This window comes from Grampus griseus, assembly GCF_964374135.1.
Source record: "Grampus griseus genome assembly, chromosome: 17".
Taxonomy (NCBI): domain Eukaryota; kingdom Metazoa; phylum Chordata; class Mammalia; order Artiodactyla; family Delphinidae; genus Grampus; species Grampus griseus.
The window spans coordinates 36,139,172-36,162,080 of NC_139011.1; the positions used below are offsets into that span (position 1 = coordinate 36,139,172).

The following is a 22,909-nucleotide window of genomic DNA, read 5'->3' on the forward strand; positions in this document are numbered from 1 at the left end:
CCGGAGCCTGTGCTCTGCAACGGGAGAGGCCACAGCAGTGAGAGGCCCGCGTACCGCAAAAATAAATAAATAAATTGGAATTTCATATGTAAAATTTAAGTTTAAAGGGTGAGATACTAAGGAAGCAAGAGGTCCAAAATTGGAGGAACTTCCTTACTCCTAACATTTTGCATAATTTAATAGATTATCTTGAAATTCAATAAAAATCTCTGTTACAACTATTATTTAAATTTTATTCCAGTAAGAAGAGGAGCCCTGAAAAACTCGCCTAAATTTCTAGGCAAAATGTTTGATATTTACAAAAGCCTCTTATGCATAGATGACTTGTTTGTTTCTCTTTCAAACACTAGGCTTTTTTAATTGAAAGTTTTATTGAGATGATAGTAGATTTATGTGTAGTTGTAAGAAATAATACAGAGATATTCTTTATATCCTTCAAACAGTTTTCCTCCGTGGTACCATTTTGCAAGGCTATAAAGCAATATCACAACTAGGATATCAATATTGATACAATCTACCTATCTTATTCAGACTTCCCCAGTTTTACTTGTATTTATCTTTGTGTGTGTATTTAGTTATATACCATTTTATCACCTGTAGGTTTGTGTATCCATATCTACCACCATAGTCAAGGTACTGAGCAATTCTGTCACAACAAATATCCCTCATATTGCTCTTTTTAAATACATCCACCTCGCTCCTGCCTGCTCCTTGACCCCACCCCATTCCTAACTGCTGGCCACCACTGATCTGTTTTCCATTTCTAAAATTTTGTCATTTCAAAAATGTTATATAAATAGAATCATAGGGCTTCCCTGGTGGTGCAGTGGTTGAGAGTCCGCCTGCCGGTGCAGGGGACACGGGGTTCGTGCCGCGGTCCGGGAGGATCCCACATGCCGCGAAGCGGCTGGGCCCATGAGCCATGGCTGCTGAGCCTGTGCGTCCGGAGCCTGTGCTCCGCAACGGGAGAGGCCACAGCAGTGAGAGGCACGCGTACCTCAAAAAAAAAAAAAAAAATAGAATCATAAAGTATGTAACTGTTTGAGACTGACTTTTTTCACTCAGCATAATACCCCAGAGATTCATCCAAGTTAAGTGTATCAGTAGTTCCTTTTTGTTGTTGAGTAGTATCCCATGGTATATATGCATCACAATTTGTTTAACCATTCACCTGTTGAAGAAGGACATCTGGGCTGTTTCCAGTTTTGGGGCTATTACAAATAAAGCTGCTGTAAACATTTGTATACAGGCTTTTGTGTAAACTTAAGTTTTCATTTCTCTGGGATAAATGTCTAAGAGTGCCCAGAATTTATTTTAAGTCAGAAATTCTTAAAGTGCCAAAAATACTAACTCAGAAAATAGATATTAGTCACAAATCTGCTGTTCTCAGGTTTTTTTTCTGAAGCAAAGTAACAAATTTCCTGATGGAGAAATCAGAGTTTGTGTACCTTTTATTAGGAGATTGGCACCAAAGACAACTTCTGCCATGCATCTTAAAAACAAAAATATGAGAATTTATGCATAAACACAAGATATTCACAAAATGTATGAATTGGCCTCATTTGCTGATAGGTATAGCTGATCCATAGTCATTATAATTTTAAATAGGTAATTTTTTTATCTTTCTGATTTTAGCATTAACAAGTAGTTGTAAAAATTAGAAATATGTAAGTATATAAAGAAGAAAAAACCCTAATACCAGGGAAACTACTGTTAAGACTTTTGGTATATTTCTTTTTAGTCTTTTCTATGTGCATATAATACTAACTTAATAGAATTTTTATAAAATTAGGACTAGGCTATATATACAGTTTGGTGTCCTAAAGTTGAAAGTTAAAAGTTGAAAATTAAACTTTAATAATTTTTTTAGGCATTTATATGTCTTCATTTGTGAACTGTTTATTTTTTCCCCATTTTTATATTGATGAGATAGATAGTTTTAGGGTTTCTGACTGTTAGCTCATGCATAAATAGAAAACTTTTTCTGAAATAGCATTTAAATTGGATAGTATTTTTACTTAATGAGTATCTCTTATTTTACATCACATTTTAAATCTTTTTTCTTGTTCTGTAAAGGTATGCTGTGATAGCATTCGGATGTGCTAGCTGTCCAAAATTAACTTGTGGGCGAGAAGGCTGTGGAACAGAGTTTTGCTACCACTGTAAACAGATTTGGCACCCCAATCAGACCTGTGATGCTGCTCGACAGGAGAGAGCCCAGAGTTTACGTCTGAGAACTATACGTTCTTCGTCCATTAGTTATAGTCAAGAGTCTGGAGCAGCAGGTATTTACATCTAACTTCTTCTAGTAAATATTTGACACATATAGAACACCAGTTATTTTAATTTAAAAATGTAATATTCAGTCCTTATATCCTTTCAATTTTCTAAAGTGTTTTACGTGTTAGCATTTCTGTCCCAGAAGCACTCATTCTTTCTGTAGAAGAAAGTGGTATTGAGTTGGAAAGATTTTATTGTCCAAAAAAAAAGGAAGAAAGGAAGTGTCAGTGATGATTTATATAACTGATAGCTGAAGGTGGTCTGAAACTGATGTTTATAAAGGTGTTTTATGCAAAGCTTAGCAACTATTTTAAAAAATATATTAATTTTGAATATATTACCCTTAGAGATTATTTCTCATTGTATAAATATCACCCAGTTACAGATTTAAAACAGTATTTATTTTTGGAATCCTTTTCATTTACATGTTTTGTGAAATACAATTTTTATTTACAGATATTACCAATTCCAGGATCAGGGATTCAGAATCATACCTTGGTGAGGAGTACACTAAGAACTTTGTGTCTTTGGCTAGGAGTTTAAAAATTACTTGGAGATCTGTACATGAGCAAACATATACATCTCATAAATCTTAAAAAAATTTTTAAAAAGTCTGACCATCTTAATGTTCTTTGAATAAAAATTCAAAAAAACTAATATTTCGTAGAATTTTCACTGTTTATTGGAACTTCAGTCATTTTTAGAAAAATATTAACTTTTTTCATTGATTATAAAAGGAAAAAACTTGGAAAATACAGAAATTTATCAAGAAAATAATTTACATTCCTACCAGCAGTGTATTAAAATAGTCATGTACTTTATGCTACTAGAAAAAAAAGTCTTAATATTTAAAGTTGAATTTAAAATTAAATAAACTTTAAATTCAACACTTAATATTTTATACAATGGACATGGATTTTCTTGCTTGTTCACTGGTTGACTTGTTTTATTTCCTTTCCTAAAGATTTGGGGTAGAACTCCAAAGGTATTAATAATAATCTGTAGATATTGGTTCAGAAGCAATTCAGAGAGGACCTGAGTATACCTAAACTGTCCTCTGTAGAGTCAGCTATAGCTATTAAGTGGTCCCCTTGGAAATGATATCCCTCTTCTCTAACTGGGGATGGATATTTATTGCTTACAGGACACACAGACATATAGAGTAGGAGAATGGACTCTGGAATCATCGTCTGGATTCGAATTCCAGCTTCTTCACTTATTCTCTGTGTGACCCTGAGCAAGTTACTTGCCTCATCTATAAGATAAAGATACTAATAATACTTAAATCCATAAGGTTGAAACATTTCCTAGCTCATAGTAAGTGCTTTGGCTATATGAGATAGGGAAACTTAGACAAACCACAGTCCCCTGCTAGAGATTTGCATATATCTGAACCATCATTAAAGGAAAAAAAAAAAAAGAAAAGAAATGGCTAAGAGATGACTTTTGTTATTAATTTTAAAGTAAACATCATGATTTAGTCACATCCCAGAGAATGTTGGTCTTCCTTATAGTCATCGTGGGGGATTTTATGTTTATTTAGCAGTGCTGTCCTGGAATGCCTTACTGGTCATAACCCTTATACGTTCACTTAAAATTATCCCTTTAATGTGAGTTTGATTTCTGGGGATAACCAAAAGTTCCGTTGCAGCTAAGTTTAACACCTAGAGTAACATGCCAAGTTGAATCACTGGTTTGGTGTGGATCCAAAGTCAGATGTGCTTATATGATCATGAGTGTGACTTTTTATATATATAAAGTAGCTTTGAAAGTAATTATGAAAGAAAAACTTCCAAATGAATTGAGTTAAATAGTAGCATTGTTGGAATAGCCTCCCTCCCAAGGTGATTATTTTAAAAAATAAACTTCATTTGGAATTTTTCCATGTTTATTTAAAAATCTTATCTCATTGTTCTGAAAATATAAGGTACATGCATTTTCACCTACAGTGTTCCAAAAATAAAAGCTTTCAGAACAAAAGTTTAGTGGTAGTTTCCTTGATGTAATCTATAAAAAAATTAAAACTTTGAACTTGGCTTTTCACTGACTTGTGGAAAGACAAGAGGAAAGTAAACTACCATCTGAAATAGTTTTATTAATTCCTGTTGTTCTGGGTATCGTGGTGTTTTTTGGTCTCTCGTTGTCATGATACATTAAAAAATAGTCTGCACTTTTAATAATAATTGCTTGGTATAATAATTGGTTGGCTATTTCTTTCTAATCAGTTACCTGAAGTTAAGTATGCTTAATTATATGGTACATTAAATAATTTCTATTATGATTGTATTTGTCTTTAAACTCTGACAGTATTGCATCTACATGAGACTCTTATAGCTACCAGGGAGTTAATACACTTTGAGTTACTGCATTTTAAATGAAACACATATTTTTCATTTTTGTTACCATGTTTCTCCCCCTTTATAAAAATATATTTAATTGGCTCAGCTCCCCACCTACCCCTATCCCCTATTACTACCACCCCTAAAGATATTCACTGTTAACATTTTGTTTTAAGTCTTTATAGGCAATGTTGCAGGGGCAGGGGAGTTTTAAAACAATTTTTGAGAACATAATATTTGGTAACCCAGTGTTTTTTTCTTAATATGACAATGGCACATATTTTAACAACAAATAGAAATATAGTAATTTAAAAAGACAAAAGCTTTGCCAAACACTTTAAATAGAAATGGAAAACTTTTTTTTTTTTTTTTGTATAAAGGAGCTGTGGATTAATTGATGCTTGGGGAGTGGGGCATCATTTGACCATCTAATCATTAAAACAGTTTTATTTAGGATTTTTGCATTTGGAGACTATTTTGAGAGAAATACATTATCTAATGTGCACAGTAAAAATTTTTTTTTCCAGTTTGTTGTTCCAGAAACGAGACAAAGCAGACAAAACAGCTTTTTGTAGACAAACAAGTATGCAGAGAGTGAAAGCATGCAAGTACAAATATATAAAAGAGACACATATCATTAGATTGCTTATGGTGTTAATTCTCTAACATGTAATCTTAGCATATTAAAAGGCCTTTTTGTGTTTTTAGAACCATGAAAATGAATGGGAATATCACCTGTCAGTTTGTTCTGAAGATTGCATATGTCAGAGCCAAAGCCTGAGTCTTTTTACTCTCACCACTAATTGGGATATTTACTATTTGAGAATACTCTGAAATGAGGAAGTTTATCAATTAATATGCCACTTAAGCAGAGTATTAGCATTTCTTTAATGTACTAGCTATTATATTAGCTATAAAAGCCAGCTTTTTTTCATTCATGCCCAGTGTTAAAAACATTTTCATGCAGACTTTGTGTTCTTTGGATCGTTTAAATCATGACTTATGGATTTTTAAATTTTTATATTCTAGTAATTATGTGTTTTGGTCTGGCTGCATAGAGTTGTCAGTTTGCTCAAAATTGTTTGAATCGTTAAAACAGTAATTGTGAGCATCGACCAGTTCTTAAGTTAAAAAACAGCTTTGGCCCTAAATGAAGCGCTAAGGAAACCTGAATTCACTGATAAAGCACAGGTAAAATTTGACCATAAAACTTGTAGAAAGGAAAATAGAATATAGCTTAATGCTTATCATGTAAGAAATTGAAACAAATACTTGAATTCAGTGGCTTGCACTATACATATCTTTTCTTAACTGTCTTATGTGTAGTTCGAAAATACAGGTGATTACTAGTAACAGTAAATAATTACTGGTTGCTATTTAAATAGATGCCAAAGTTCAAAATAGTTGCATAATTTGAGATAACTCTTATTCTGTGTCAGCGATTCCTAAAGTTATGTACCATTTGATTGTAACTTGGCATCTTTGTGCATTGTAACCATATTACTATACACGAAGCATACCACAGCATTTGAATAAATGAATAAAATGGACGACGTTAACTAATTAAAAACAGTCATGAGCATAACCAACAAATGGTTGCTTTAATTCTGAAACTATTTTCCATTAAGTGTTTATAACCATACAACCCGTACTTAACCTCTTACCTCCTCCCTTTTATCTGAGTTCTGATTCTTTGCAAGGCTCATCTATCTATTGTATGAATTAAAATACGAGAAAAAGGCTGCTTTTCTACAGATACCTGTATTATTTTTACAGTGCCTATAGTTGATGTTACCTAGAAGAGAGGAGTAAACTCATAGTGCTATTTTTATGTAGTGCTTCAGGTTACTATCAAATTGTCACTTGCTGTTAGTATTCATTCACTAAAGGAATAGTATACAGAATATCTACATTTAATTTAAGTGGAGATGGTTAGAAAAGTCCTAGAACTTGAAGTGCTGCTCATTGAAGACAGCTATGGGGTGGGGACAAAGACAAACTTTATATAGTTCCCGGTTTGCCTCGAGCTGCCCTTGGTTCTCATTTCTCTTTTTATTATTTTGTTATTCTTTATTCTCATTGTTCTGCTACTGTTGGAAAAATGTTTACAGTTTGAAAATTTAATGTAAAATATGTTCCTTTCCTTGGAAGGGAAAAAAAAAGTGCTTTATATACTAAAATTAGCAGGCTAAAGCTATCGGTTAACAAACCATACATGTTAAGATATTTTGGCAGTGCTATAATTATCTACTAGAAATTGTTATTTTTAGACCAGTCTTGTATACTAAACATGTCTATTTTCTTAATAGCTGATGATATAAAACCATGTCCACGGTGTGCTGCTTATATAATAAAGATGAATGATGGGAGCTGTAATCACATGACATGTGCTGTCTGTGGTTGTGAGTTTTGTTGGTTGTGTATGAAAGAAATCTCGGATTTACATTATCTAAGGTAAGCTTATAGAAGGGGTTATTTATATCTAAATATAATTTTATATTGTAAGACAAAAGGACTTTTTTTGGAAACAGCATTATCCTTAGTATTCTTAAGCTTGGAATTTATATGATACTTGAAGAGATCTATTTTATTCTAGCTATATAAATTTAATAGGAACCCAATTATTGTGCCAGTCATTTGAGATTAATAACTAGTCAAAAATAGGAAATGGAAATTTCTTCTTTTTTTTTGTTTGGCTTTGTTTTGTTTGTTTGTTTTTTGGCTGCACCGCGCAGCTTGTGGAATCTTAGTTCCCCGACCAGGAATTGAACCTGGGCCTGACAGTGAAAGCGCCAAGTCCTAACCACTGGACTGACAGGGAATTCCCGGCTTTGTTTTTTGTTAAACTAGAAAGTTAGCATTTAATACCCCATGTAATTATGGTAGGTCATAAATATTTCCATTTAATTTTCTCATAAATTTCCTCATTTAGGCCACTAAGTGAGTTTATGATATAATCAGATAATTATGTGCCTAAAACAGGGATAAAATAAGCATATTTTGCATTAATTTACTCTTCCAAAACTAACCTAAGGTTTTGAGGCTAATGGAGGACTAGGGATAAATGTTTAACCTGAATCCCAGTTATCAGTATCCTTTCAATGTAATTTATGGTGGTGCTTACCTTGATATTTTAGCTTTTAGTAAACTCAGAATTCAAAGAAAGGGGGAAAAAATCCTCATTCCTAAATTTGAGAATTCTTTTATAGTTATTGCTGAATGTATTGTAGTAAATTGTTACTGTGATGTTTTGCAACAGTTACTTTACACTGTAATTTTTTCCTTTAGTCCATCAGGATGTACTTTTTGGGGGAAGAAACCCTGGAGCCGAAAGAAGAAAATACTGTGGCAGCTGGGAACACTTGTTGGTGCTCCCGTAGGAATTGCTTTAATAGCTGGCATTGCTATCCCTGCCATGATTATTGGCATTCCTGTATATGTGGGCCGTAAGGTAAAATGCTTGATTCCTTGTTAATTTATTATCTTATTTTAAATCTTTAGATTTAGGATTGATGGTTTTGCTTTGTGTTTGTTTTGTTTTTTTATTTATTTGTTTTGAAAGACAAAGGTCATTTTTGGTATCTTAAGTGTAAAACGGTTACTGTTTTTTCATAAGGTAATAAATTTTCAGTGTTTGGCAAGCTTATATGTATGCATAAAAAGTAGACTTGCTTTAAAATTATCTGAATCTTCAGTACATTTGCATTATAAACTTTACATATAAAATATTAAAGAATCCACACCTGACATTTTTTCTCATGGGTATGTCCTTGTAAAGTCAGGTCTATAAGGTTAATAGAGAAATAACATATGCCCTCAGGCAAAGAATAATTAGCCAGTTCCTGAATTATTTCCAACTTGAATTCAAAGCTTTTGTTTTCTTCAGATTACTGCTATTAGTAAATACACTATTTTGTAGATTACAACAATTTTGTGAAAGTCTGAACACCCAATACTTGGCTGCTGGCCTGAGTGATACTTCATTGGCTAAGCAAATAATTCTTTTTTGAAAGATTAAAGGGATAATTTACAAAGTGGCTAAGAAGTCTGCTGCTGCCTAAATTAGTAGAATATCAGAATTGAGAAGTAACCTCAGAAATTATCTAATCCCAACCCTGTAGCCAAGCAGAACAAAGTATAGGAATTTTAAAAAGGGGAACTAACATTTGTTGAGTTCTAACTGTGTGGTAGATGTTTTATATACTTTGACTCATTTTAACCTCACAACAATTTATATGTTAGAATATTGAAGTTTAGGAAAATTTATGTAATTTATCTTTAGTTACACAGGAAGAAGCAGAGCTGGGATTTAAACCCAGATGCACAAATTCTTTATATAAGATCCCTGATAAATTTCAAGCTATCCATTTGGGCACTTCAGTGATGGGGAAACCACCAACTCATGAGGCAGCCCATTCTGTTGCCAGGGAGCTGTAAGTGTTAGAAAATTCTTATGTTGAGTCAGAATCCATTTCCCTTTTAATTGTTTCATTTAATTCTAGTTCTGACTTTCAGGACTCAAGACAAGGCTGATCCTCTTTCATACAACAGCCATGTTTTTTTATGTTCAACACATATTACTTTTATAATCAGAAATAACAGTACATACTATTTTTTAAATTAGCTTGAGACTGAGGACAAACATATTTATGGGCCGAATGTTTATTTCAGAAGATAATTGTTTAAGGTCCCAAACATAATACTGATTATAATAATTTTTCGTAAGTTGTCCAAAGCAAAGTTTTGCCGAAAACAAAACTATTCAGATACTTAGAAGTAGAAGGGAAAGAAAGACTGTTGTACTGCATACACCTACAAATAATTTATAGAGGAGAGATTATTTACCTCATTGTTCAGTCTTAGGTGCAGTAACGAGTCTCCTTTTTTCAAACCTGTACTCAAATGGATGCAAGTTGATGAATTAGTTTTCCACTGAAACAGTGTTCTCTGGGGTGTGTAGGGTATAAACCAGCCCAGGAAAACCTATTAAATTGATAAAGTACCTAAAAGCTGAACCTTTCTTTACAATAACAAATAGCAAATGTGGCACAAAATAGTAAAACAGAAAAAATTAAGTTGAACCAGAAGTAGTGGGATGATATGATCACTGTAATTGAACATTGGTGCTTGAGGATGTGGAATTATCTGGAAGACTCTTTCTCCTGGCAGCCTGCCTTTGCAAGTTTGCTCCATCAGTTTGTAGCTTTGTCTTTTTTCTGCTTCAGTGCTGAGTTTTGTAGGAATGGGGGTGGTGAGGAACAGGTATTAGCTAGAGTACTGAAGGATAATGAAAGGTACTTTGGGAAGGTCTGCCATCTCTGCCTGTATGGACTATTTAGGAAGTGTAGAGACCCATTCCCTGGAACATATAGTCAGTTCTGGGAAACAGAATTCTGACTAGGAAATAGAAATGTTCCTTTCCCCATGCATGTTTTGCCCACCTCCCCATCCCAGCTTTTTCACTGTTTAATACATCCCGTAAGACTCATTGTACTTTACAGCCTTCAAAATAACCACATAATAATGATAGATTACTTTATTATGCCTCATCTGTAATATTGTTTTTAAGTCAAGTATTTTACTTTAGAGACTACCTGTACCCTTTTGAGGCTGTTTTGAATCTGTCTTGAAACAGGGGGAAATGTACTTTATTAGCTTTAGCCCTTGAAAATCACAAGAACAAAGATACTGAGCTATTTCCTGAAGTTCATATAATAATCTCACAAGTAACTTTCATGGTGATATTAAGTTCTGTTTATTAACAACACCTGTACTCTACAAAGATGCCAAGTAGATCTAACTCCTGTCCTCTGGCAACATTATTTGTTCTTTTTTTCTCTCTGTACCCCTTAATTTGAGCTGTAAATGAGAGCCCAGGATCCTGAGTCATTTGATAACATTTTTCTTCATAAAAAGGGATCTGAGAAAAAAATTGATTTATTTAGTGATGTTTGCTTATTAGTACTGCTTTTTAAGGTCAGGTTTTTTTTTTTTTTTTTTTTTTTTAGAGACTGTGTAAACCTCTCCTAGGAGCCAACTAATTAGGGATGCTTATTTAGAATTCTGTGGAATGATACATTTCTTAGAAGTAATCCTGTTGATCTAACATCCAACTCATAACTATGTTGAAAATAATGTTCTTAATTCCTTCTTCTTTGCTCAAAACATGATTTATACTGTTCTTGAATAAGATTATAAGGACTACTTTTACTCAAGATTGATTAAACACAGAGTAAAATCTATTAAATCACTGTCTTATGTAACCAAACTATTAATAAGGAGCAAATTATAAGAATATGGTTTAAGAACAATAATATGTTTACCTTGAATTTGGACACTTAACTATGAAATTATAAGGTAAATCACTTTAAACTTCTAACAAATGTAGGTCTATTTCATTTAAATTAAATATGTAATGTGTTTTTTCTTTAACCCATCACCCCCATTTTTCTTTTTAATTCAAGATTCACAATCGATATGAAGGCAAGGATGTTTCAAAGCACAAACGGAATTTGGCCATAGCAGGTGGTGTAACATTGTCTGTAATCGTATCTCCAGTTGTAGCTGCAGTAACTGTAGGTAAGAAATGCTTAAAAATTCTAATTACCTCAAATTTTATAGAATTAAAGTTTTGTGGAAGAATTTTGAAAAACAGAGGATTATATTGTTGAAGATAAGAGAGTTACTTCATTTATTTATTTAGGGGCAGTTTGAGCCTACAGATAGCCTCTCATTCTGTAACTATATTGGTTAAAAGTAATATAAACTCAAGAGCCTAGCCTTAGGGATAGTTGGTAAATTATTAGTGGTTAATATCCCTTCCTCCCCACCAAAACACCGTTTAGATCCCTGGCACTGAAAAAGAAAAAAGATTTACGTCTTTTTTTTAACCTCATATGTGTCACCTGAGGCTAGAAGCTTTGAATCTGCTTGCATCCTTTAATAGTTGGGTAAATCCGCTTTTGGCAAGAGTTGCAGAACCCTAACACTTTTCTCTTGTACACCTTCTCTTGAAAAGACTTTCTGAAATGTGTGTTTCTGTAATTTATTTTTTGGTTTGTAATGACCAATTTAATTCCTCTTTAGGTATTGGTGTTCCTATTATGTTAGCTTATGTCTATGGTGTTGTTCCGATTTCTCTCTGTCGAAGCGGAGGTTGTGGGGTCTCAGCAGGCAATGGAAAAGGAGTCAGGATTGAATTTGATGATGAAAATGATATAAATGTTGGTGGGACAAACACAGCTGTAGGTAAGTCCTTTCAGCAAAGGAAGAAAATGTACGTACTAGTAGTAATAGTGTAAGGCTGTAGGTAACATGCAAGTCAGAATTCCCATTGGTCTCTTACTAGCCCTAATAGTATTCACCCAGAAGTACATCAGAGAAATGAGCTGCTGAGGAAAGGTGAATGGATGAAAGAGGGTGGGATGGTTCTGGGTACCTATAACCTCCGATGGAAATGTAATGTCTTAGAAATTCTAGATTATTTTGTGTAAAATGTTACAAATCAGTAATAAAAGGACAGAAGAGAACTGCAGTTCATAAAAGAAGAAATGCAGATGCCCAATGAGTAGAAAATATCTTTAACCTAATGTTATTCAAAGAAATAGGAATTATAACAAAAACTGGAACATATAAAGGCCCTCATAGACTACCATTAGGAGTACAAGTTAATAAGCTTTTTTAAATGTGCATGTTCTTTTTAAAGAAATTCCCACAGTTCTCGTTAAAGAAATTGTCTTAGGGAAGTACAGGCATACCTTGGAGATGTTGTAGGTTCGCTTCCAGACCACCGCAATAAAGCAAATATCACAATAAAGCAAGACATGAATTTTGGGGTTTCCCACTGCATATAAAAGTTATGTTTACACTATACTGTATATTAAGTATCTACCTGAATTTAAAAATACTTTATTGCTAAAAAATTTTAATCATGTGAGCCTTCAGCAAGTCATAATCTTTTTGCCAGTGGAGGGTCTTGCCTGGATGTTGGTGGCTGCTGACTGATCAGGGTGGTGGTTACTGAAGGCTGGGGTGGCTGTGGGAATTTCTTAAAATACGACAACAGTGAAGTTTGCCGTATCAATTGGCTCTTCCTTTCACGAATGATTTCACATGCAATGCAGTTTGGTAGCATTTTACCCACAGTAGAACTTCTTTCAGAATTGGAGTCAGTCCTCTCAAATCCTGCCACTGCTTTATCAACTAAGTTTATGTAATATTCTACATCCTTTCTTGTCATTTCAACAGTCTTCATAGCATCTTCAACAGGAGTAGATTCCATCTCAAGAAACCACTTTCTTTGCTTATCCATCAGAAGCAACTACTCATTCATGAAAGTTTTATCATGAGATTGCAGCAATTCAGTCACATCTTCAGGCTGCGCTTCTAGTTCTCTTGCTCTTTCCACCACATCTGTAGTTACCTTCTCCACTGAAGTCTTGAACTCCTCAGAGTCATCCATGACAGTTGGAATCAGCTTCTTTCCAACTCCTGTTAATGTTGATATTTTGACCACTTCCCATGAAACTGTGAATGTTCTTAATGGCATCTAGGATGGTGAATCCTTTTCAGAAGGTTCTCAATTTACTTTGTCCAGATTCATCAGAGGACTCATTGTCTGTGGCAGCTATAGCCTTACAGAATGTATTTCTTAAATCATAAGACTTGAAATTTGAAACGACTTCTTGATCTGTGGGCTGCAGAATGGGTGTTGTGTTTGCAGGCATCTTGTCCTACATCTCCATCAGAACTCTTGGGTCACCAGGTGCATTGTCAATGAGCCAGTAATATTTTGAAAGGAATCTTTTCTTTTTCTGAGCAGTAGGTCTCAACAGTGGGCTTAAAATATTCAGTAAGCTATGTTGTAAATAGATGTGCTGTCATCCAGGATTTGTTGTTCCATTTATAGAGCACAGGCAGAGTAGATTTAGCCTAATTCCTAAGGGCCCTAGGATTTTTGGAATGGTACATGAGCATTGGCTTCAACTTCAGGTCACCAGCTGCATTGGCCCCTAGTAAGAGGGTCATCCTGTCCTTTGAAGCTTCAAAGCCAGGCATTGACTTCTCCTCTCTAGCTATGAGAGTCCTGAACAGCATCTTCTTCCAATATAAGGTGTTTCATCTGTATTAAAAATCTGTTATTTAGTGTAGCCACCTTCATTAAGCATCTTAACTAGATCTTCTGGATAACTTGCTGCAGCTTCTACATCAGCACTTGCTGCATCACCTTGCTTTTTTATGTTACGGAGACGGCTTCTCTCCTTAAAGCTCATGAACCAACTCTGCTGGCGTCAGACTTTTCTTCTGCAGTGTCCTCACCTCTCTCAGCCTTTGTAGAATTAAAGACAGTTAGGGCCTTGTTCTGGATTAGGCTTTGGCTTGAGGGAATGTTGTGGCTGTTTTGATCTTCTATCCAAACTACTACAGCTTTCTGCATATCAGCAATAGTCTGTTTTGCTTTCTTATCATTCATGTGTTCACTGGAGTAGGACTTTTAATTTCTTTCAAGACTTTTTCCTTTGTGTTCACAGCTTGGCTAAATGGCACAAAAGGCCTAGCCTTTCAGCCTGCCCTAGCTTTCAATGTACCTTCCTCACTAAGCTTAATCATTTCTACCTTTTGATTTAAAGTGAGAGATGTGCAATTTTTCTTTTCACTTAAACATTTAAGAGGCCATTGTAGGGTTATTAATTGGCCTAATTTCAATATTGTTGTGTCTTAGGGAATAGGGGGGCCCGAGGAGAAGGGAGAGAGATGGGGGAACAGCCCATTGGTGGAGTGGTCAGAACCCATACACATTTATCAATTAAGTTAGCTGTCATATATGGGTGCGGTTCATGGCACCCCAAAACAATGACAATAGTAACATGAAAGATCACTGATCGCAGATCGCCATAACAAATATAATAATAATGAAAAAGTTTGAAATATTCCAAGAATTACCAAAATGTGACACAGAGACGCAAAGTGAGCAAATGATGTTGGGAAAATGGCGCTGGTAGACTTGCTTAAAGCAGGGTTGCCATAAACCTTTCACTTGTTTAAAAAACAAACACAGTATCTTTTTTAAATTAATTAATTAATTAATTAACTTTTGGCTGCGTTGGGTCTTCTTTGCTGCGCGCGGGCTTTGTCTAGTTGCAGCGAGTGGGGGCTACTCTTCGTTGTGGTGCATGGGCTTCTCATTGCGGTGGCTTCTCTTGTTGCAGAGCACGGGCTCTAGGCACGCAGGCTTCAGTAGTTCTGGCGCGCGGGCTTAGTTGCTCCACGGCATGTGGGATCTTCCCAGACCAGGGCTCGAATCCGTGTCCCCTGCATTGGCAGGTGGATTCTTAACTACTGCGCCACCAGGGAAGTCCCAACACAGTATCTTTGAAGCGCAATAAACTGAGGTTTGCCTGTAATCAGGCATATGTGCAAAGATAATGTTCTCTTCCTTACCTCCCGTTCTCGCTTGAACTCACTCCAATCAGATTTTGGTCCCTACCATTCCAAAATTTCCTCTCTGCCACTCCACCAAAGCAGAGTCACCAGTCACCTCCATGTTACCAAATATAGTGGTCAATTCTTGATTTTCATCTTACTGTAACAGTACACCTGACATGGTAGAGCATGCCCTCCTTCTTAAAACATTTTCTCTACTTGTTTTCTGGATAACCACTTCTCATCTCATCATATCTCCTGGCCACTCCTCAGCTTTCTTTGCTAGTTCATTTTCCTCTCCTAACCTCTAAATTTTGGAGTTTCCCAGGGCTCTCAGTTCTCAGATTTCTCTTCTTTATCTACATGCACTCCCTAGGTAATCTCCTCTGTTAAATAATATATAGACAAACCACTCTTCAGTTTATGTTTAGGCTAGAACTGTCCTCTAAACTTCAATTCATACATCTAACTCTTCTACCTAAGCTGCACTGGAACGTCTAACAAGAATTCCAAGCTTAAGAGTCTGTAACCAGACTCTTCACTCTAAAACCTGTTGTCCTCTCAGTCATCCTTCCCTTGTTTAGTAGTAGCCTCTTCATTCTTGCTGTTGCTGTGCCAAAACCTTTGCTGATGATGACTCTCCCTTCTCCCTTTTTACCCTACGTCTGATCCGTCAGCAAGTTCTGCTGCTTCCTTCAGTATTTAGCCATAATTCCACCATTTCTCACCATCTCTACTGCTATTCCACTAGTCCAAGCTACTCTCTTTTATCCTGGGTTATAGTAATAGCCTCTTAAGTGATCCATCAGCTTTCAGCTTCCACTCACCATTCCACATAATGATATTTCTAAAACATAAGTTAGATCTAACTTGTGTTCAAAATTCTCCCAGTGCTTCTAACTGTACCAGGGGCGGGGGGATGGAATCGACAGTTGCTACCATGGCCCATAAGTCCCCCTCTGGTCTTTCCTGAGCTACATCTCTGAACTCTTCCCTTATATCACCTGTCCTTAATGTTGAGGATGCCAAACATACTTCCACTTATAGGCTTTTAAACTTGCAGTTTCCTCTGCCTGGAATACTCTTCCCCCAGATAATTTCATGGCTCACCTCTTCACTTCCTTTGAGTCTCTACAGGTGTTACATAATCAGAGAGGCCTTCTCTGATCATACTATATAAAACAGTACACAGGCGCTTGCGTGTGCACACACAGACACGCACTCCTCATCACTCTCACTGCCTTTTACTCACTCCCCTTTACTCTGCTTTATTTTTTCTCACAGCATTTATCACCATATAATTTTATTTATTGCTCTCCCCAACTAGAGTGTAAGCTTTTTGAGGGCAGGTTGTTCGTCTCTTTGATCCACTGTGTCCCCAGTACTTAGAAACAGAGTTGGGTTATATAATAGGAACTCAAATATTGGAGCAAATAAATAAATCCTCCAATATAAAGCCTGTGAAAAGTATTGTAAGATTGGAATATAGTGGTATCAGATCTTGAAATAGCTTGTAGACAGTCGGAACTGTGGAATATATCAAGAAGTCAACTTTTGGCCCATTCTTATTGTCCTAGAGAATACTAAGCTCTTTAAATAACACCCTTATTGAAAACTGTCACATAATTTTTCTCAAAGGCAGCTAAATTCTTCAACCATCAGGTTCTTTATAGAATTCCTAAATCTTCTTGATTTTCTTGTAAAGTACAGGCATACTTCATTTTATCGCACTTTGCAGCTAATTGCATTTTTTGCAGATTGAAGGCTTGTGGCAACCCTGAGTTGTCAGATGATGGTTAGCATTTTTTTTTAGCAATAAAGTGTTTTTTAATCACTGTATATACATTTTTTTTAGACATAATGCTATTGCACACTTTTCTATAGTATAGTGTAAACATAACTTTTATATGCACTGGGAAACCCAAAAATTCATGTGACCCACTTTATTGTGATATTTGCTTTATTGCCATGGTCTGGAACCAAACCCACAATACACATCTCCAAGGTATGCCTGTAGTGACCATTTAAAACTAAGGGCATCCTTAATCCAACTTTACCCTGTGAGATATTTCCGTTTACTCTTATCCCACGGTTATGTTATGTGTTCCTGACTCCAGACACCTTTTCTATTCCTGTGTATGTTTTATACTTTATATGAAAATATGTCCTATCTGAAATCATGACAGACTTTATGGAGAGGGAAATCAATAATCACACTTATTTAATTTCTTTGAAATATTTGCATTTAGACACAACTTCAGTAGCAGAAGCAAGACACAACCCTAGCATAGGGGAGGGAAGTGTTGGTGGTTTGACCGGCAGTTTGAGTGCAAGTGGAAGCCACATGGATCGAATAGGAGCCATCCGGGACAACCTGAGTGAAACGGCCAGCACCATGGCGCTCGCTGGAGCCAGTATCACAGGGAGTCTGTCAGGAAGTGCCATGGTAAACTGTTTTCACAGGTGAGAAAACTGTGCTTTGTTTTGGTTTGGTTTGGTTTTGCCTTAACTACAAATTATTAATTATTATAGATGAGGAGAGTTTTGAACACAAAGCATGATGATGACATATAATCTTACTGTGTCAGGGTTGAAAACAGTAAGGTTTCAAAAACGGAAATTTAGTGGTAAACAGTAAGGAGATTTGATGAGGTAAAAACCAAGTCTAAGGGATAACATGCCATTTTTTTCACTGCACTTGTCAGATTTTATGTTATGAGTCAGTGCTGGAGCTGCCTTGGTGAATACTGTAAAGGCAGTGATTAAGCTTGGACCTTACCTCTGGAGGTGGCCACAGCTGTTAGGAAATGAGACGCTGGCTGAAGCCTGGGGGAGCAGGTGGAGTCAGGATATCCGGAAATGCAAGAACTGAGGCCGAGAGAGTCTGCCTGGGTCCTTTTATGTATTAATGGCTATTTAATTCTCACGAAGTCTTTTACCCAAAGCCATGTAGATAAGTAGGATAAGTTAAAGCATTTTTATCTTCTTTTGTTTCCTCTTTAATTTACTTTTCTTTACTTCTGTTTACTAGCTTTGGGTTTTTTTTTAAACGCAGGGGAGAGTACATGAATTAAAAGATAAATCAGGGCTTCCCTGGTGGCGCAGTGGTTGAGAGTCCTCCTGCCAATGCAGGGCACACGGGTTCGTGCCCCGGTCCGGGAAGATCCCACGTGCCGCGGAGCGGCTGGGCCCGTGAGCCATGGCCGCTGAGCCTGCGCGGCTGGAACCTGTGCTCCCAACGGGAGAGGCCACAGCAGTGAGAGGCCCGCGTACCGCAAAAAAAAAAAAAAAAAAAGATAAATCAGTTATGTTTATCTTATTTTTAGGTACTGTGCTTTTAAACACAAACTCTTAAGTTATAGTGGTGTATATTATGTCTCTTTTTTTTGATAAATTTATTTGTTTTTGGCTGCATTGGGTCTTCGTTGCTGCACAAGGGCTTTCTCTAGTTACAGTGAGCGGGAGCTACTCTTTGTTGTAGTGCACGGTCTTCTCACCACGGTGGCTTCTCTTGTTGTAGAGCACGGGCTCTAGGTGCACGGGCTTCAGTAGTTGTGGCACGCAGGCTCTAGAGCGCAGGCTCAGTGGTTGTGGCACACGGGCTTAGTTCTGCAGCATGTGGGATCTTTCTGGACCAGGGCTCGAACCCGTACCCCCTGCGTTGGCAGGCAGATTCTTAACCACTGCGCCACCAGGGACGTCCCTATTATGTCTTTTTTAAAGAGTCAGGTGTTAAATTTGGAACTATTTTTAATATATAGATGCCCAGGATTTTTTGAGGCACTGATTTGTCATGTAGAATGGTTTTTAATGTATTCCGATTTGGTGTTTTGCACTGAAGTGTGGCAAGCAAAGCACCGCATCATAAGTAAGAATATTGGAGCATGTTTAAGTTAAAATCCTTTATGTTCTTTTTGTATTACTCTGTTATTACCTTACTTGGCGGACAGCTAATTTTACCATTTTATCTGGATGGCTGGTACTGTTCAATGTGCTGCAGTAGAATTTGAATAATCAAATAAAAGGAAACTTAGAAAAATAATGTTTATAGTTGTTTCTAAAATAGCTTCTTGTTACTGAATTATTTAAAGATACATTCTCATAGTAGTGTTGATATTATATGTAGTTGATTTTTTTTCTAATACCCCTCTCTTTAAGGTTGGAAGTACAAGCAGATGTACAGAAAGAACGGTACAGCCTAAGTGGAGAATCTGGCACAGTCAGTTTGGGAACAGTTAGTGATAATGCCAGCACCAAGGCAATGGCAGGATCCATTCTGAATTCCTACATCCCATTGGACAAGTAAGGAAAAAAATTGTTATAAAGTCAGAAGTATTTTTTAAATTAATTTGTAAAGAATTATCCCTATCATTAGGCAAAATTATTGTGAATAATGGTTATCTACTGTTAGGTTCTCTGCAAGAAGAAAGTGGTGAGATGTCCAGAATAGGCAGATCCATAGAGACAGAAATTAGGTTAGTGGTTGCTAGGGGTTGGGGAGGGGGAAGAATGGGAACTGGCTGCTAATGGGTTTCTTTTGGGGATGATGAAAATGTTCTGAAGTTCAATAGTGGTGATAGTTGCAAACTCTGTGAATATACTATAAACCACTGAATTGTGCACTTGAAACAGGTGAATTTTATGAAATGCAAATTATATCTCAATACAACTGTTCTGAAAAAAAATGGAGAAGGTAGCATAGTACCTGGAATAGTATAAGCAATGAGTGTAGTTGCTTCTGTTTTATTTTAAATTGAAGTATTATTTTAAAGATAGTCCTCTTATTTCAAGCAACTTTTTTCTATTAGTAGAATGTATCCTGCATTAATTTGTTCTAATAGCTTTTATATAGTCTTTGAAGTTTTCACACAGAAGCCTCTCCCCCTTTGCTGTCATTTGCATTTTTCTTTTTCAAAAGAGGAAGTCAGAAATTTATATGTGTTACTCTTATGTTCCAGAGAAGGCAACAGTATGGAGGTTCAGGTAGATATCGAGTCAAAGCCATCCAAATTCAGGCACAACAGTGGAAGCAGCAGTGTGGAGGATGGCAGTGCCACCCGAAGTCATCCTGGGGGTTCATCCAGTGGCTTGCCTGAAGGTAAATCCAGTGCCACCAAGTGGTCCAAAGAAGCAGCAGCAGGAAAGAAATCAAAAAGTGGTAAATTGAGGAAAAAGAGTAACATGAAGATAAATGAGACCAGAGAGGACATGGATGCACAGTTGTTAGAACAGCAGAGTACGAACTCAAGTGAATTCGAGGCACCATCCCTCAGTGACAGTATGCCTTCTGTAGCAGATTCCCACTCTAGTCATTTTTCTGAATTTAGTTGTTCTGACCTAGAAAGCATGAAAACTTCTTGTAGTCATGGTTCCACTGATTATCACACCCGCTTTGCTACTGTTAACATTCTTCCTGAGGTAGAAAACGACCGTCTGGAAAATTCCCCCCATCAGTGTAGCATTTCTGTGCTTACTAAAACTGCTTCATGTTCAGAAGTTCCACAGTTGAATCATATTGCTGAAGAACATGGCAACAGTGGTATAAAAACCAATATTGATTTATATTTTGGCAGTGCACTAAAAGAAGCAAATAACAACCACTCACATCAGACAGTGGAATTAAAAGTTGCAATTCAGACTGATATATAGACCTACAAATGCTGCAAAATAATTACCACTTGAAAAACCTTGTTTGGAGCTGGTTGAACTGCACGTGACTATTTTAAGTTTCAAGTTGCCAGCAAACGCTGGGTTGCATCATCATAATGCAGATACATTTTCTGTGTTCAACAAAGCATTGTGTTTCATGTGGATCTTAATTACCAAACTATGAAATGAAGGCTTTAAAAGTGCATTATTGTAAGGACAGTAATTCTTAAGAGAATTATGTTTTGTGTGTTCGCCACAAAACATTGCTTGAAGCACATACTTGTGTATTTAGATAGAAATTTGGCTTAATTTATAATCAATATAAAATACTAATGCAGTTCTACAGCATTCTTATGAAGAGAACTTGAGGCTTAGGGCTAAGTGGTTAGTGACATTTTATTGAAACCACTAAAAGATACTGTTTAAAGAACCTTGCAGGTTACTCGCAGTATATGATACACTTTGTAACATTTATGTTCATAACTGGGCATAAATTTCATTTTTTTCTTCATATGCAGTGTGGATATATACAGCTTAATGCAGCCCATTTGCTACCATTTGGATACTTAGACACTTTGAGCAAGATTGTGGCAGTTTTTGCACAACTTTGAAATAGAAACACCTGGTACCCTATATATCTTGTATATTGTTGCCATCTTAGAAGAAAAGTGTAAAAGTAGGTAATTAAGTATACTGACAGCACCAAATAAAATATATAAAACTGCAAAATAAAATTCCATTAGTTTATAAGTATTACAAAAAAGTCACCTTTCATTAAGGGGAAGTTTGCACCCCACTGATTCTTGGTGCCTTCAGAATAGAGTAGATTTTAAGGGCCTACTTGTTTGAGGGTTTTGCTGTATTGTTTTCCATAATGTCCTCTCTAGCCACCTTGGATTATGTAGAAAAATACAGGGTAGAGAAACATAAATATGATTAACAGTAACAATGCTGAAAAAGTATTAGCCTACCAAAGACACACTCAGGCTTTAGTGAATAACTTTACATAACCTCAGTTTTTAGCACATGTATATCTTCTCCAATCATGAAATCAAAGCACGGTGCAGAGTTTGTACCAAGTACTAAGGAGGGGTCTGTATATGGCTGGCTTTATTTTCCTTTGCTTTTGTTTATGGAAGATGTTCAGCTGACATAAACAGAAGTTGGCCAAAATATTGCCTATACTGTTAACTTCCAGTATAATTCACTTAAATAAAACAGGCTAACCTCAGTTAAAATATTCCATCTTATGTGTTTCTTTTAAGTATTACCATTATGGTGCTACAGAGCTTTTTCTTTTGATAAAAAGAAAAATGCCATGGGCTGCAGTCTTCTTTCATCATTTTTCTCACCAGGCCCATTAATATGCTTATAACACTAGTGCCAGTTATTTTATTTTATAATGCTTATTATGGTATTTGTATATTTGTCTGCATTCCAATTTTGTTCAATAGTGAGTGTGTAAACTGCATACATGAAATAAATGTAAATACTAATGTATCGCTGCCTATGGTTTGTGCACTGACATTTTTATAAGAACAGGAATATTCATTTGCCATGTGGCAAATTCGTAAATATTGCAAGCCACTGAGAGGATTCTGCATTCTAGTCTCAGCCTAGAGGGAAGCATCTGCTGAACTTCTCAACAAACAGTATTAGAAACTATCCTTTCTTCATGTCGAATACCTGCCTTTCCTCCAGAAAGAAGCTGCTTTATTCATCAACATAAATTCATTTCTTTAAAGTATGTTGGTTGAAAAGTAAATAGAGCTGTCATTAAATTGTGAAGAGATAAGCATTATAAATCCTCATCTTAAAAGAAAAGTAGGGTTTCCCTGGTGGTGCAGTGGTTAAGAATTTGCCTGCCAATGCAGGGGACACGGGTTTGAGCCTGGTCCAGGAAGATCCCACATGCCGCGGAGCACCTAAGCCCGTGCACCACAACTACTGAGCCTGCACTCTAGAGCCCGTGAGCTACAACTGCTGAGCCCGTGTGCCACAACTACTGAGCCCGTGCACCTAGAGCCTATGCTCTGCAACAAGAGAAGCCACTGCAATGAGAAGCCCATGCACCACAACGAAGAGTAGCCCCCGCTCGCCGCAACTAGAGAAAGCCCGTGTGCAGCAACGAAGACCCAATGCAGCCAAAAATAAATAAATTTGTAAAATAAAAACAAAGATTAAAAAAAAAGAAGAAAAGTAAAAAGGTCTTAAAAGAC

The 22,909-nt window shown here is 36.3% G+C and overlaps 1 protein-coding gene across 2 annotated transcripts in view; it reads left to right on the forward strand.

Moving 5' to 3' along the window:
* The window catches only part of RNF19A (ring finger protein 19A, RBR E3 ubiquitin protein ligase), a 58,513-nt gene extending 36,138 nt beyond the window's left edge, over positions 1 to 22,375 (forward strand). The window contains exons 3-11 of one of the 2 annotated variants that reach the window (XM_082675198.1): positions 2,077 to 2,285; positions 2,737 to 2,778; positions 6,929 to 7,073; positions 7,908 to 8,070; positions 11,084 to 11,198; positions 11,706 to 11,867; positions 17,291 to 17,504; positions 19,200 to 19,343; positions 20,000 to 22,375. In XM_082675198.1, the coding sequence (XP_082531324.1) occupies positions 2,077 to 2,285; positions 2,737 to 2,778; positions 6,929 to 7,073; positions 7,908 to 8,070; positions 11,084 to 11,198; positions 11,706 to 11,867; positions 17,291 to 17,504; positions 19,200 to 19,343; positions 20,000 to 20,690 (1,885 nt within the window). In that variant the 3' untranslated portion in view covers positions 20,691 to 22,375. The remainder of the gene's footprint in view (positions 1 to 2,076; positions 2,286 to 2,736; positions 2,779 to 6,928; positions 7,074 to 7,907; positions 8,071 to 11,083; positions 11,199 to 11,705; positions 11,868 to 17,290; positions 17,505 to 19,199; positions 19,344 to 19,999) is intronic. The other variant, XM_082675199.1, reaches the window with a different exon arrangement.
* The last annotated feature ends 534 nt before the right edge of the window (positions 22,376 to 22,909 follow it).